The sequence below is a fragment of the Barbus barbus genome (genome assembly GCF_936440315.1).
Source record: "Barbus barbus genome assembly, chromosome: 35".
NCBI lineage: Eukaryota > Metazoa > Chordata > Actinopteri > Cypriniformes > Cyprinidae > Barbus > Barbus barbus.
In genome coordinates, this window is record NC_136763.1 from 12,421,102 (window position 1) to 12,438,606 (window position 17,505).

General features: G+C 38.9%; 1 protein-coding gene across 1 annotated transcript in view; it reads right to left on the minus strand.

The window, feature by feature from the left end:
• Window positions 1-14,760, minus strand: part of LOC306855171 (rho GTPase-activating protein 39-like) — a 34,765-nt gene extending 20,005 nt beyond the window's left edge. The window contains exons 1-2 of the mRNA XM_079393649.1: window positions 14,380-14,760; window positions 3,869-4,336 (exon numbers count right to left, since the gene is read on the minus strand). Of these exons, the coding sequence (XP_079249775.1) occupies window positions 3,869-4,336; window positions 14,380-14,393 (482 nt within the window). The 5' untranslated portion in view covers window positions 14,394-14,760. The remainder of the gene's footprint in view (window positions 1-3,868; window positions 4,337-14,379) is intronic.
• Window positions 14,761-17,505: the final 2,745 nt, after the last annotated feature.

The window sequence follows — 17,505 nt, forward strand, 5'->3', positions numbered from 1 at the left end:
GTACACGCACATCATGTAGACACAAACTTTTATTTTGGATGCGATTAATCGAGATTAATCTTTTCCCAGCCCTAATAATTTGACAACTCTGTGAATATGAAAATATACAAACACTGAGATTGTGGGTTTTTTTTTTCTAATTTCAGTTTCACCAACAGATGTCGCCCTTGGCCGAACCTCTTGAAAATGACCGCATAGAACAACAACGAAAAAACTTTATCTAAGCGGTCTAATTTGGCAAAATCACATCACGTTCAGTTGCAGGGTTTTTCTAAAGTTCACCTTACCAAGAGGCAGATAGGCATTATATTGAAGCGAAGAAATTACAATAGGGAACGTTCTGCACTAATAGCTATATGCACACACATCTGTAACGTATAGCCTACCTAGGGGGAAAATTAGCTTTATTTGTCATTAAAATATGACGATGAGGACCCCAACGATTGGCCTTCCTTTCTTCTCAAACAAACTGCATCTTTAACAGCCCAAGTTTCAAAATTTCCCGGGGGAGAAACCCCCGGACCCCGTTAAAATAAAAGACTCAACATGCAGGGCTAAAGCCCCGGATCTTTTGCACTACTAGCGACGCGGACGCGCCGACGCCCCTGGACATGCATACTACACGCACAAAACTAACATTTTTATTTAAAACATTGTCTTACCTGCAAGCGACGCGCGAGCATCATCCCGCTGTCTCTTCTTTTTTCCGCCCCCGACTCTTGGTGCCTTTTCGAGGCCATGTCTGAGGTCGGTGTCGGCCAAATTTGAAATTGATTGAAGCATAATTGAACAGACCACTGGGAGGTGGGGAAGGCGGGGCACCAGAGGGAGACTGGCACAGAGATTCACCTTTTTCTCGACTAATTTGGTCTAGGCCTATATTACTTTTGTATTGCTTTTGTATATTAACATGCTAGAAATATTTTATTTGTTATTTATACTAGTAGCCTATATTGTGATGATATTTTCACGACCCAGATTTTTTGGTGCCCCCCCCCAAGCACTTGGTGCCCTACGCGCAGTGCGTGATGTGCGTGTGCGGAGCGCCGGCCCTGGCTAGTCTTCATCTCTGAACTTAAACAGTGACAGGAAATACTAGCATCAGGGCACTCCACTAATGTTAGCGTTAATATAGTTCGCTGCCAGTAATGGAGGATGAAAGAATTGTTCCAGTTCTCGTTTCGATGTACAAAGCTGAAGTGTGGCGCCATTTGGGCTTTTGTGGTAATGTCCGCCCCGGGACCGCGGTGCGAGCGCAACCTCGGTTCTTCTGCTTGCCGCGTCCCGTGTTGAAGAGCCTTTGCGCGGGGCGCGGCGGGCGGTAGAGTCGTTGTGCAGCTGCAGCTTTCTCTCGTAATTCAGGAGTGTTTTGTGCAGTTGGGACGGTGCTCACGTCGCGGTCTCGGTGATTCCACGCGAAACATAAATACAAACTGAAAAACCTGTGAAATCCAAGTTGAAAAGTTCTGAGAATGTTTAACATCTGTATTTATTTGATTGTTTTACAATTGTTTTCTTTTCTTTAGGAATCCTGCAAGCACTTATTTTTCATTGATATTAAGCAGATGTCATTTTTTGTTCAGATCAAATGTTATGACATTGTATGTCACAATTGTAAACTTAAACTGTGAACCTTTAAAGTAGAGTCTATAAATATATATTTTTATCTTTTTATAAAATACATTTTCTACATACATTTAACTAAAGAATCATGCAAGCACTTGAATATTTCCCCCTTTACTCGTACTGCACAAAAAGTGGTTCGGTAATGTTGAATGTTATAGGGACTGTTTATTGCAAATGCAGATCCCAGTGTGTTCTGCGGTGTGTTCTGGTTAAACTATTTTTACTTATTTATTTTTTGCTAACGTTTGCATTTGGTGGTGTGTTCTTAGTGACAGCTTTACTAAAAAATATATATCCTATTCCTAAAATAAGAAATATACCAATATATCGCCTTGCTAACAGTATCGCAATATATCGTATCGCAACCCCTGTTCGTGATACGTATCGTATCGCCAGATTCTTGCCAATACACAGCCCTAATTTGAATATATTTTAAAATAAAATTTATTCCTGCTGCTTATTATTTTTGTGGAAACCGTGACATATTTTTCAGGATTTTTTTTTTTTTGTTAAACAGCATTCATTTGAAATACTTTTTTTGTAACATTATAAATGTCACTTTTGATCATTTTTTTACATCCCTGCTGAATTAAATGAATTTCTTTCAAAAGATAAAAAATCTTTTGAACAGTGGCATATACTGTATCATGAATATTCAATGTGTCTCCCAGCCCTACACACAACCCACAAAAGTTATTTGAAAACAACTAAGATATTATCATACTGCTAAATTAGGCACAATGCACTCATAAAGCTATAGTTATGGTCTCTGATTCTCTCACACACAGCTGTCCATTGTTTTGGACACATCGTATGACCTTTGAAAAATGTGAGTCATCCGTAAGGAGGCTTAGACGTGTGGGGTTCCCAAGAGAGCCGTACGGTTGCTTGAGAGGTTTGAAACACATTGGAGGCCAGGAGGTGGGAGATGAGTGGTTTGTTGGCCTTCTAGTTTTACCTAAAGGTCAAAAATTTGTTGCCCTTCTAGTTTTACAAAAAAGTAAAAAATGTTGGCCCTCTCAGAGACAGCAGTCATGCGTGTCTAAAGCAAAGAAAGACGACAGCTCTTCACTGCACTCACCACTCACCAAGTAGCTCGTGCCACAAGCAGCCACAATATTTCAAAATCCTCCAAAGCTACAGTGGGATCCCGCAGTTAAAATATTGGACTCCATTAACTCTTTTTCCATGGGTGGATTTGAAAGAACGAGTGCCCTGCTAAACATCTCCCTGAAATAGAAAGAACCACTGTATATGCTGGATAATGTATACCATGGCCTCAAGAGCGCTTTTCTTTGCGGAAAAAAGGGAAAGTCCAGCCACTTTCGAACCACAATGGTTTGGCTCTCCCAGGGCCCCGACCCCAGCAGCTTTCATCTGGTGGGCCCAGAGATTGTTTTAGGAAAGAATGAATGGCCAAAGGATTGTAGTTGGATAAAGCATAAGGCACTGAAATAACAGAGACAAAGCCCAGTGCCAGGTGAAACAGAGCTGGCATGACTGGAATCTGGTTATGACGGTGGTTTGATGGGTCTGGGAAGAAACAAACTAACTCTCATAAAGAACTCGATAATAAGGGTTATGAGGAAATATCAACTTTTCACATTTGGAAGCAATTTATCTAAATAACTGCCTTACGATTACATGACAAACACAATGAGTGCAGCAACAAATGCTAAAGGAATATTCTGGGTTCAGTAAATGGTTAGCTCAATCGAGAGCATTTGTGCCATAATGTTGATTAAAATTCCCACTTTTGCCTACTTTACTTTAAAAAAAATGTGCTCAGCGTGAATAGGACCAATCTGTAAAAAGTACAAATTCAATAGTATAGCCACAGAACATTAACAACATGTGTTACCATGAAGTGTGCTCAAGCTTTTCAGTGTTACAACTTTGTTGTCATAATAACCACGCATAATCCCTACAAATGCAAAAATTATTTAAAATCACTTTTTGGTTTTATTCAAAATTGGCCCCATTTCCTTCCATGCTTCAACGTAACCTTGTTTTTTTTTTTTTTAATTGAATTTGAGTTTACTTTTTTTTTCTTTTTTTTTTTGTAATCAACAGTATGCCACAAGTGCTGCCAGTTGAGCCCAGAAGGTTCTTTAATTTCAGGGAAAATCAGATTGATATTCCAGCAGTTGAAGATAATTGGTCTCTAGTTAATGCCAGTTATTTCTGAGGAACCATAATGGCTAGACTCAAGATAACATGCGGAGAAAGCCTAGAGCCCTACCTGATTGAGTCTTTGCTGCTATCGACGCTGTGGATGTCTGGTTTCTGTCTGTTGTCCATTTCTTGTTGTTTAGGCTCTTTGCCGGCACATTCTGGCTCTTTAGTGTAGGGCTCCATAGGTGGTAGAGGGGTGCGTCTATCTTGAATCCCTGTGGACTGAGTTCCATGTTGCCTTTCCCTAGTACCTCCATCAGCCTTGCGCTCAGACGCAGTGCTGCGTTTCATGGCCTGGAGCTGAGACAGAGGGACAATATCTGCACCCTGAGGTCTGTGCCACACGGTCATGCGGCCAGCAGAGTTGTAGTAGTAAAACCTGTTGCTCTGGAGGTCAAAGAGCTCCCACCACTGGTTGCCATCAGCCTGGCGGACGGGCACATCGGTGGGTGGGTCCCAGCCACACTCCCCCGTGGCCAGATTTACGTACATGCGCTCTTGCGAACGAGGCTCAAGGATTTCCACCCAATCAGCGCTGAGGAGAAAGAGAGAGAATTATCATCATTTAAATATTTCATTTTAGTATGCAAAAAAGCAAAACTTATTTATTGTGTGATTGTTTTCCAAACAAAATATGGTACATTGGAATTCTAGTAAATCAAATCAACTCAACAAAATGGCACAGCTGCACTGTTATAAATTAAAGGCGGTACTTCTTGGTCAATCTCTTAAATGTAATCTGATGGATGTGTTAACAAGGGAATTAGGCCAAAGCCACGGAGAGATTCGCCATGTGTGAGAGTGCATGCCCAGAAATGCTGGCTCAGCACACCCTTAATCCTATCTGCAGATACAGCCGAGGAAACAAAGTTGTGAGCTGGAAAGCATGTATTCCCATACACACACACACAGGGCATCGGGAGACAAGTCAGGTCTCCCATCTGGTAGTAGATGCGCTTGTCATGGTCTGAGCTCTTTAAGTCATCTTAGTGTGTCACGTGACTCACTACGTTAAAATATTTACAGAAGGATTGGAAAAAAGGCGGGACTAAAGACCATGCAATCATCTTGGAATCACACACATAGACACTAAGATGTAGAAAGTTTAAAAACATGTTTGACCAGACCCTTGACATTACACAAAACCTGTAACCAAGCACAGTGACTTATATCATAGAAAAATTTAATTTCATGCAGACTTATTCCTTTTGTTTTCCAAGTACATACTATTGATATTACTGTGAACATTTAATCTATTCACGTTTAATCTTTGTAACAAAAATTCTGACCATGCTGAACATCTCCAATTATACTATTAATTATATCACACCAGGACACTCCATGGAGAAAGTGACATCTGATGGGAGGCGTAAACAACAAAAAATACTCTAATGCAGCTAATTTGGGTCATGTTGCCCCTCTGAGAAACCTATTATGTTTCTTTTTATCTATTTTCCTAATGCAGAGAATCTTAAGTGTGCTAATTTAAGTCATGTGGGAAGCCGGGCGGCGAGATTACTTCTGCCACCTAAACCAGCGAACGGCTTGCTATGACTCAATCTGAGAATCAAAATACTGATATTTATCTTATGTGGTTTAAGCCTTAGTAAACTAAACAGACACTTACATACTAGAAAATAACAAGAGACGATATGATGTCTCAGATGTATAGATGCGCAGACACAGCTACTGTAAATTATCCTATCAATTCTTCAGCTGTTTAGCATGGTCTGATGATACTCCAGTGAGGCATTTCAACGTTTGCCCAGTTTCCACACCACAACAAGTGTGTTCTTTCTCTCCTGCTACGTGTCCTCTATACCACTGGTCAGATAGTGAACAGTGTACTTGCGCGTTGTCACAGCCATATGTCCTTTTGTTCCCTGGGCTTCAACTCAAGCTGTGGCTCAGGATCAGAAATAGTCAGCCCCCCTGTTCAAAGGTGCTCGAAATGTAACACAAAGCAGTCCAACTCTCTTTATTACTCTGGTTTTTACATTTGAAAAAGCAACAAGTGCCAAATCTTTTAATATACCATTGCATCTTCATAAAAACAAATGTAGATATATAGTGGCCATGAGAGACCAAATGGTGCCAGGTAAGCTGGGAAATGCAAAGCAACAGACCTGACTGAGTCTCAGCAGAGACATGCTGGGACACCATCTGTCTCAAATATACCAATCATTTAATTTTACCTTCATTATCACCATTAAATATTTGAGCCTTGCCTTGAGGGAAACAGCGTTTGACCCGAGGAAATGCATTGGTTTTGTGTTGATGCATTAATCCTAAGGGTGCGTGCACATTTGACAATTTGAAAAAATTAATTATGGGTAAAGCTGGCAATGCTACTGATCACGAAGAATCCTGTCCTGTAGTGTCTATATTCTGCACAAACTATTTCTCGCAACCAGATCAAGAGCTTTATGGGTGGGAGCTGTGTAATTGAAGAGCAGTTAAACTGGAGGCCTTTGTGTGTTGATAGCTGAACTCCACCCACCTTTTTCTCACTCATTCGCACCGTCTCGGTTTCTGCAAAAGAATCCTCAAGACTAAATTCCTCTTCATCAAACTCAAATGTTTGCCATTATATTATCAAGAAAACAGATTTGCGTACATGTGAAAAAATTAAATGGATAGAATGTGAAAAGTTGCATAAGAAAGCATTAGGGTTGACTGCCAAGACCACTGTGAAAATCAAACAGACAGGCATGTGGTTGAATGGTCTCCTTTGGTATTTATTGGTTAAATACACAAGAAGCACATATATAAGAGTTGAGTTTTTTTGACATGCATAGAGAAAAAACTCCATCCTTTAATAAAAATAAACTCAACAGAATAAAATCAAAACTCTAAAATTAATAATAGAAAGAATTCATGTTGTTTGATGGGTTTTTTTTCATGATAGAATATCCTTTTGTGCAAAAATAAGTAGGTATCCTGTTACCCTCCTATCTGTAATAAATTTATCAAGTTAAAAATATTAACTCTTAACTCAGGTTCTACAAAAGCTATTCTCTACCAGCAGTTATTCTAGAAATCCATTTAGTAACACCACCAAAAAGAGACACCCTCTTTTTAACCCTAGTTCTATATGGAGAAATATTTTTAGAAAGTGTCTAATAATATGTCAATTAATTTCCTAATACATAAAACAATGAAATCATTTTTCAAATTCCTGAAGTGTAGAAATCTGCACCATTGTTTAAAAATAACTGTAAAATGGCTGGTCTCCAAGCAAAGAATTACAAAAACATAATGGACTAAATCCATTGTTCCAAAACGAGGCCAAATGCCGTTTTTATTCAGTGCTTTTTTTTTTAGCCCGCAATTTTGAAATTCCACCTTAGGTGTTTCTGATTTAGACTACCCGAGACCACTCTTAAAGTAAGAAAAAACTCTGTGCCAAAGTCTTTTAGCTGCCAATTACTCCTCATAAAGTTGAACGCCAGGCCAAACAATAACATACTATTCTGAGTTTGACACTTGACAGCTTTGGCCATGCCAAGCCAAAGTGTTTAAAAAAAGAACCTGCCTCTGACTTAGACACCTTATTAGAAATCTTACTAGCTGAAAGTGCGTAACATAGCCACTCCAAATAAACTGTTCCTGTGAAGGATTATTTACCAAAAAAGAATATCCTTATAATAACCGATGAAAGGGGGTTTAGGTGATGTAATGTCATTCAATATGGTGGAATGGCATGCAAATTGTGTGACAGGTGGGGTTATGTAACTACCTGAAATATAGTTCCTGAGGTGTGGCAAGAAAAAAGTTTTTACTTGCTTTGATATACTAAAACGTATCAATTTGTTTAACCTTAAATCAGTATTCACCTCTTAAACTATTTCAAACATATGGCCTACAATTAATTTAAATTTGTTGCATTTGAGTACAGAAAACATGCTGTGTCACTCTCAAACACAAATGCACAAAGTGTCAGCTGAGTACACACATAAGCAAACAATAGGCGTAGCTCCACAAACAACACACATGGAAGGACACTGCCCTGCCTCTTCAATAGAGAAGAGCGTGCAGTGCACACGTTTATTCAAACAAAAAACAAACTGCTGCACCTGTCAAAAGAATTCTGTGGCTCTGTTAAGTAAGGTAACTCATTCCAGTGATACTAGGAAAAGTTAGATGCATAAACTGTACTCACACATATTTGAATGACAATAGCTGAATGAAAATGGATGGATACTTTTTCTTCTATTCCTTCCATGTTGCATGCAAATGCTTCATTTATCCTATACTAAACACAGGGTTTAGTTCCTATGTGGTTGATACACAGTAATGAATAAAGGTGCAGGTTGGTTTGACACATCTTAAAGAGCAGACTAGGCCTCCATCAGCAGAGGTCATGGTACAACTGCTCCCATCTGTTTCACTTTTATTCTGCCTGGCTATACAGACCTATACTGGCTTCATTTATCTTTGGGGGTAACTCATCAGGACTGATATAGCTGGCCTTGTGTTAACAGACTGGTTACAGGAATGGTTGTGATAAAGACGAGAAGAATAATATTAAATAGACATGGTTAAATCATACTGAACAGAACTTGATATGGAAAAATACTTTTATTTACATTAAAAGTAACATAAAACTACTGGCATTCAGCATTCAATAGAATGAGAAATAAGAAAATAAGCCTATCCCTATCCCTTCAGCATTATTTTATGGTGGTGCTCTTAAGTGGTCAATTAGGTCAAGCTAGAGCTAAAAATGGTTACAAATACAACCTATGGCAGCTGTTTGTTTGAAAGTTTCTTACTGAGATTTTTAAATAAGAAATTTCATGTATTTAAAGCAGGGCTCTAGACTGTGACCAAATTGCGAGTGCATGGTCTGCGCTGCTCCAAAGCGTCTGCTTCATACAGGAGTTAGATGTCACTGATCACGTGAAGAGAGGCGCTTTCAGCACGAGTGCTTCAGGTGTAGAGCCTGGTTTAATGGTATACTCGCTGCGTCAGCACCTGGTTTATACTCGCTGCGTCGCGAAGGTGCACGCAGCGGACTGAGTGCAACGGAGGATTTGGTTTTCAAACTAAAATAAAAGACCACTTCTTAAACCAGAGAAGATAAACATGCTGGTATTCTTGTAGAAAAAAACATGCAAGTCCTGTCAGTGACAGCCAGTTTAGTTTTACTTTTCTTTTTGTTTTGAAAAACTTATCTTTGCTGTTTACCTCACGTTACGCTATGGAGGCTTTCCTTAATTTTTTTTATATTATTTATTTGATTCCTCAGTGTTTGCTAAACATTCTGTAATTTATTAGTCGGTATATAATACAGCATGTGATGTGTCCTATGCCATGCGTTTCGCTAATAAACATTATGTAAGACAGTTTGTCATTGCAGCCTACTGTTTTCTTGTAGTTGTGCTTTTTAATTAAGAATAACAATGAATCCATCTTTTGCTTTAGTCTTAAAAAGTGAAAGGTGTATAGATGTAAGCAAAACAGACAATTATCTTTTCTTGTAAAACGTGACACCAAGATCGCAAATTTGAAAGCGCATGAAAAAGGAATTCCTGTTCACAAAATTTAAATCACAAATAATACTGATTAAAAAAAACGGGTTGAATGCTGAACACTTTCGTTACCATATAACTATAAACTATGATGAAAGTTCATCAGCATGCAATGATTAATCAAATGTTATATAAAAAAATAATAATAATTGCGACCAAATTATGTGCTCGTGCGACCAACTGAGAAAGTTAGTCGCAAAAGTGCGACCAGAGGGAAGAATGAGTCTAGAGCCCTGATTTTAAGTATTTATATAATCTATTTAAGGTTTTATTTAAATCCAAATGATAATATCTGGATTAATTAAATAGATCTATTCAGTGCGAATTTCAATGGTCAAGTACACACTGCAGCTAGACACAGATGTAACTCCAGCTGGTTATTTACAGAAGTGATAATTGCATTACAAATTTACATAAAAAACAACATTTCAAATGAAAAAATTCAGGTAGTGACAACTGAACTTTTAATACAGCGGCACAGATTCCAGTGTGTACAGATCTGAAAGTTGTTGAACACTTTTGAACACTGACAGCTTGTCAAGACGTGCGATGTTAGAAAACCCACAGATACAGGTATGACTCACCTACAATTCTTGTTTATAATCATGAGATGCTGAAACTCCTAAAGTTATGCAAAAAAATAAATCTTATTTGCCAAAAATATCTAAACATGTTTAAAGGTGGCATGAAATAAAAATTCACCTATTTTATCATTTTTATTTAAGCGAGTAATTTTCAAATAATTAAAGTAAATTCATTTTGTTTTAGAATCTTAAAATTTGTATGCGGTGTAAATGTGGAAATCATAAGGCTAATTTCCCTTGCCTTTCCTGAGACGATGATAGCTAAAGCAGTTAGTCCTCAAGTATTGTGGTTCAGAGAAGGAGGGCATCAAACTTGTCTAACCAAATTGTAGTAAGTCAGTATCATATGCATGACAATACGTGAGAATTCCACCCATTACTAATGGATAATGGGCACATGACAATGGAGAGCATTGTTAGCTCAACCATCAGCCTCTATTCATTTGAAACAACCCCCTTTACAATTAAAGCTCTCACGACACCAGCGCCCAATCAGAATGAGAGTCGTGCTTTAACGGGGGTGTGTGGCTTTGGGGTAAGGATAAGGGTCTGAGATGCTGAACTACAACCCCCTTTCCGGGAATTCTTTCTAAATAAAGAAAGAAAAGTTGACCTCATTGGGATGATGCATTGCCTATATGTGCTATATGGCTTTTTTGTCCACACTGCTGCTGATCTACTTCCTGTCTCAGTGGACACTGCTGCCGGAAACTGGAAGTTCCAGGCGGGAAGTCTGTAACTGCCAAACAGCAACTGTGTTAGCAAAACAATAAATCCTCTTTCTAGAGGGGACAAATCTGACTTGCAGGCATGCGCTCACACACAACGCCAAAGGCCTTATTCAGGACAAACGAGCAAACTGACAGCAACAGTGAGACGTGAATGGACATGTGTGTGGGGGTAATACACACTGAAGTTAGCAGCATAGATATGCGCTTAAATACAGAGTCGCTTGTCTACTACCAGCTGTCAACGTCAGTATCAATACTTCTTTTGAATGAACATCTCATTCTGAAATACAGAGGCAACTGTAAAGATTCAGTAAGATAAAAAGAGATTAACTGTTCCCTGAGCTGACCATTCCTGCTGTACATGATGACTTTATCATAACGTATCCGGCAAGAGTCATACAGGCAACAAGTTAAACTCTACCATCTACTCTGAGTGTTTAAAAATATCAAATTCAACACATCAAATTTTCTCTCAGTGTTGAGGGTCATGCTGGGTGACTGGGTGGGAGGAGGGTCAGGGGTCACCTAACCACCTCAAAGGACAATGTTGTCAAAGCGAGCTCCTAGGAGATGGGAATTGGAGCCCCGAATGCCCAACTGATTGAGTTGTTGTTATCGTTTGTTGGTAGGGAGGTCCTAGTAAGGACAAGATAAAAATAATGCTTTCTGCCAAAAGGCCTGAAGTTTTGCAAAAGATTAGCACATTAATGGTGTAAATTGTCAAGGTGGGGTCAACAGCTGCATTTTAAGTGCCCCATGCTGAACAAACACAGGAGATGAGACATAAGAATACCAATAAAACAATTCAAATAGCACTAATAACAATAAATGTGTTTCAAAAGACTCTGATCAAATAATTTGACTGTTAATCCTATAGTTATTTGTTGGCCCATTAATGCTGGCAGGTAAAGCAGTCAACATGCATACAGGCTGGTTTTGAATGAAATGATGAAAAAATCCATCCCTTCTTGTCCTCCCACATCAAACATATTTGTTTAGAACAGTTTTGGACTGTTTTTACTTGTAAACAGTGGCTTATCTGTGCTTGATCTATATCAAAATAATATTATAATAGGGACATGGGAAAAAAAGAGGGTGGGGATGTGGTCTATGCATCAGTTTTTAATTGGAGGCCATTCTGAATGTGAATTTGACAGACTGGAAGAAAGGGCTTTTAGTGGACTAAATGATTGCAAAAGTCTCGTATACGTCACCAGAAAAAAAATATCACTCAACCCAAAAATGGGTTTGTGTCCTAATCAATAGGATAGGATGAATTTCCACAAAATGCCAACTTAAGGCAACTAGTCTGTTTTGAAAAAAAAAATTGTGCTTAATTCTATTAAAATGAATGCACCTTCAAAAGTGATGCAGTGTCAATGTCTTTGCCAGACCAACAAAAAGAAACTGTGACAGATAACAGCCGAAATTCACTGTATTATTTTAAAAACCACATAACTATTTGTGACGCACTGATTGACTGTGTATCATTGATACAAAAGAAAAGCATCATCATCTGACTACATCTTGACTAAAAAACAAACAAAACTGGAACAGAAAAGCAACTCATTGGCCTGCGAGGCACACCCTCAGGCAGAGCGCTGGAGATGAGCCATTGGATGCTTTTCACATTGAGCTCAAAGGTCTTGTTAAAGCACTGGTGCTAAACTGCTGTCACAATACTACGTCCTCCCTTTTGTCTGCACACTATTGTGTACCAGACATGTAAACAGGGGAAAAACATCCTATTGTGAGATCCCATTCTGGATCAAAGATAAACCTCAGGTTGTCAAAAACATACATTTACACTCACTAGCTGGAACTGAAAAGCTGGAACAGACCACAAAAGTGCCCATCAACGGTCTCTAATCACATTAGAGAGTAGTGCAAATCTACAACACCATCTGAAGCATTTTAAACAAGCTTCAAACTTCAGTGTACAGAGACGTGGCTTCAAAAAGCATCAAGTGTCTAATGTCATGCCCCTTGTTCAGCTTCTGAACACGGAACTTGGAAAGAGGAACAGAGAGCCATCAATAATATGGCTGATCAAAGCTTGGTAGTGTGTTACATCAAACAGTTAAAGTCTTTCAACCACCTCTTTTCATCTATTTACACTTCAGCATCTGTGTCATAATCAAGCTCAGGGTGGAAAAAGAGGGTCGACTACATTTTTATTTAATGAATTTAATTAATTCGTACATCTGTAAGCCTGTGCTTAACAGATGCTCTGTGTCTTTCTGACAGTGCAGCACCAGTAAACACAACATGTGTCCCCAGCTCACATTATGTGACTTCAGTGTGTCTAACCACAGTAAAGGTTTTGTGGGATATCAAAGAGGGTTCTGTTGGTTTCCTGTAACCATCAGCCGATATTAAGAAGCTTTGAATATAACACTTTTGAATTAGACCAGATTCACTATCTCATACAACACTGATTTTTCTGTATTGGAACAAAATGGGACACAAAATCGAAAAAATATAGTTTACATATCAAGGAATTATAATATAATAAATGATAATTATAAAACAATATGTGCATTTGTTAACACACTCAGATTAAAAAAGAATGAGCCATTATGCCATACATATTTATTATAAATATTGACAAATCCCACACTTTAGTGTATGAATTAATTGAGCATACAGGATGGTTTCGAATTTTAAGCAGCATCTATTGAATTGTCACCACAACCACACAGAATATAATTCAATACTGACAAAATATTTTTCCTAGCATTTGTGTATCAGATTACTAATTTTTCTCTGGTGCCACTGACCTGCTACTCTTAAAATGACAGAAATTATCTAAAAATATCTTCATAAAATAAAAATAAAAATCTTCATAAAAGGCGTTAATATGATTGTGAAAGAAAAATCACACAATTACCTTGAACTATTTAATAAAAAACATTAAATGTCACCTTGTTGACTAAAATTAATTTGTCTAACAATCCCAAACATTTTTTTTAATGATGGTTCCTAAACATCATGGTTGTGGCTGAAAAAATGTAAACAAAATTATTTAACTTACAATTATGTACAAAACTTTTTTAAAAGTCTCACCAGAGCCTGTGTGATGTTATTGAACTCAAAGCAAGTGAAATATTAGAAGACCTTCAGGATGAAGTACCTGAATTATTTATTTAAATATCTGACATATAGCTTAAAAAGAGGTAATGGTGTGATTAAGTCAAAAACGGAAATATTGCTATTTTAAAAACTAATGTCGGGCAAAGTTGTGAAACCTGTTTTATTAAATGTGTCAAGATCAGCGAACTGTGCAGTAGTTTAACCTTTTCATGCATCAGATGAGACCAGCCTGAGATTTCAGTGATTGAAATACTAGTCCAAACAGCCAAAGATCGTCGGGTTCCTGTGAGCCAGTGTTTACAGTAGAAGTTAAATCAAATCAAATACATAAGTTGGCCTCCAGCATAGATGCTGATTTATGACACGACAGCAAACTGAGCAAAATATCACATAAGACTGAACCCTCGTGAGTCGTGAAGTCGTGGGAAAATCATCGCTTCATTCACACAATCGCCATATTTTCCCTCATACTGTCTTATAGGCGACTTAAATAGCAATTTGAAGTATACTGTAAAGTAATAATTCAATTACAGAGCTAAACTAGTTGAGCGGCTAACGTTTAAGAGACACCGCGCTAACCCTTCGTGTCAAAACTTGCATAATTTTCTTTAAAAAAAAAAAAGGACTGAAACTTACCTTGTCCCAGCCATTCTCCTCACATTGTACGGTTATACCACCAAAAGTATAAAGTGAGTGGGTAAAGACGGTAAAACTTTATCTCCTAGGTCTGTCGGACGTCCTGCGAGAGCTTCGTGATGTGCATAGAGTCCCAAATGCTGCTGCGCGCGCGTGAGCTGGGTGGCTGGGGGTGTCTCGTGGGCACCTCTCTCTCTCTCTCTCTCTCTCCACCCCCTACACACACAGATAGAGTCACAACGGTTTGCTATACACTGAGTAATTGTGACGCCCAACAACTTTAGTAAAACCAACTACATGCTTTGGAGAGTTTAGGTGTTGGATTATACTACACGACAGGTGCAAATTCAGGTTGAGTTGGATTCAAATGTTTGATTGCCTGAAGGGATTTATATCGGATTATTCAAATAGCGCCACCTGCTGGCGAACAAGGTAACATGTTGTAAACGAGGAGCACACACTGAAATGTTTTTCAGTGATGCTACAGCTACACTGCTTAAAATACACAATGTGTGCATGATGGTTTAGGTTTAGGCTTAGGCTGTCTATCTGGTCTCCCAGCCTAGCCAAGCTAGATTTAGCTGGTGTTTAGCTGATTTAGCTGATTATCTAATGGCCTCCCGTCAGTCTGGCTGTAAAATGTGATTTATTTATTTAGTTTGGTAGCAGGGTAAAAGAAGTCGTAAGAATAGTATCCACATATATAATCCATTTATAGAGAGATCCACACCCACAGAAATCTATAGCGTCAGAAAATTCATAACACTGCTCAAAATAACTGGTTTAAACAGCCAACAGCGAGGCCAACCTGGCGGAGAGGTACAGAGCAGTAAACTAGTTTTAGGCTGGTTTTAGTTGTTGTTTTACCAAATTTCTGTTTAAGTTGTTTTTAAGTTTTTGTGTTCTTTCTAGAAAAAAATATATATTCACTGAACAAAATTATAAAACAACACTTTTGTTTTTGCCCCCATTTTTCATGATCTTAACTCAAAGATCTAAGACTTTTTCTATGTACCCAAAAGGCCTATTTCTCTCAAATATTGTTCACAAATTTGTCTAAATCTGTGTTAGTGAGCACTTCTCCTTTGCCGAGATAATCCATCCACCTCACAGATGTGGCATATCAACATGCTGATTAGACAGAATGATTATTGCACAGGTGTGCCTTAGGCTGGCCACAATAAAAGGCTACTCTAAAATGTGCAGTTTTATCACACAGCACAATGCCACAGATGTCGCAAGTTTTGAGGAAGCGTGCAATTGGCATGCTGACTGCAGGAATGTCCACCAGAGCTGTTGCCCGTGAATTGAATGTTAATTTCTCTACTATAAGCCGTCTCCAAAGGCATTTCAGAGAACTTGACAGTACATCCAACCGGCCTCACAACCGCAGACCACGTGTAACCACACCAGCCCAGGACCTCCACATCCAGCATCTTCACCTCCAAGATCGTCTGAGACCATCCACCCGGACAGCTGCTGTAACAATCGGTTTGCATAACCAAAGAATTTCTGTCAGAAACCATCTCAGGGAAGCTCATCTGCATGCTGGTCGTCCTCATCGGGGTCTTGACCTGACTGCAGTTCGTCATCGTAACTGACTTGAATGGGCAAATGCTCACATTCGATGGCATCTGGCACTTTGGAGAGGTGTTCTCTTCACGGACGAATCACGGTTTTCACTGTACAGGGCAGATGGCAGACAGCGTGTATGGCGTCGTCTGGGTGAGCGGTTTGCTGATGTCAATGTTATGGATTGAGTGGCCCATGGTAGCGGTGGGGTTATGGTATGGGCAGGCGTATGTTATGGACAACGAACACAGGTGCATTTTATTGATGGCATTTTGAATGCACAGAGATACTGTGATCAGATCCTGAGGCCCATTGTTGTGCCATTCATCCATGACCATCACCTCATGTTGCAGCATGATAATACACAATTCCTGGAAGCTGAAAACATCCCAGTTCTTGCATGGCCAGCATACTCACCGGACATGTCACCCATTGAACATGTTTGGGATGCTCTGGATCGGCGTATACGACAGCGTGTTCCAGTTCCTGCCAATATCCAGCAACTTCGCACAGCCATTGAAGAGGAGTGGACAACCTGATCAACTCTATGCGAAGGAGATGTGTTGCACTGCGTGAGGCAAATGGTGGTCACACCGCGTGAGGCAAATGGTGGTCACACCAGATACTGATTGGTTTTCGGACCCCCCAATACAGTAAAACTGCACATTTTACAGTGGCCTTTTATTGTGGCCAGCCTAAGGCACACCTGTGCAATAATCATTCTGTCTAATCAGCATGTTGATATGCCACACCTGTGAGGTGGATGGATTATCTCGGCAAAAGAGAAGTGCTCACTAACACAGATTTAGACAGATTTGCGAACAATATTTGAGAGAAATAGGCCTTTTGTGTACATAGAAAAAGTCTTAAATCTTTGAGTTCAGCTCATGAAAAATGGGGGCAAAAACAAAAGTGTTGTTTTATAATTTTGTTCAGTGTATTTATGGGGAATATAAAAAGTACACATGGGTATTTAACACTTTATTCACCAACTACTACACCCTCATAGTTTTCCAAATTTCAAGGCAAAGGAAAACAGCAAAAAGTAAGGAATTGGTTGACAACTACACAAATATTTGAAATTTCATAACTATTATGACACACTACTCAAACACTGTTTAGTATGTTATTAATAAGTGCATTCAAATAAACGTAAAACCTTTGTTAGACTGAGGGTGCTCTCCTTTCACAGAGACAAACTCCCGTATGTTCAGTCTGGTAAAAATATTCTAATATTTACATTAATTGCACATACATTCAAATACACACTATGCAGCATTCAGTTCCAAATGTTAACTTACAGTAGCACCATGTTTCAAAAAGTAATATTTCCATGAAGAGAATCACATAGGTTGCAGGTGACATTAACATCATTATAGCACAACATGTGTAAAGTATTATGACATTTCATTGGGGTTTTCACTTTGAGAGTAATATTACAATATCCACAGCAGCAGAGAAGTCAGAGCACACTGGCTCTGCGTTTAACACATTATCAGAGTCCCACAGTCTTACAGAAATGATAAAGTAGTGCGTTTACTGAAAAATAGATGA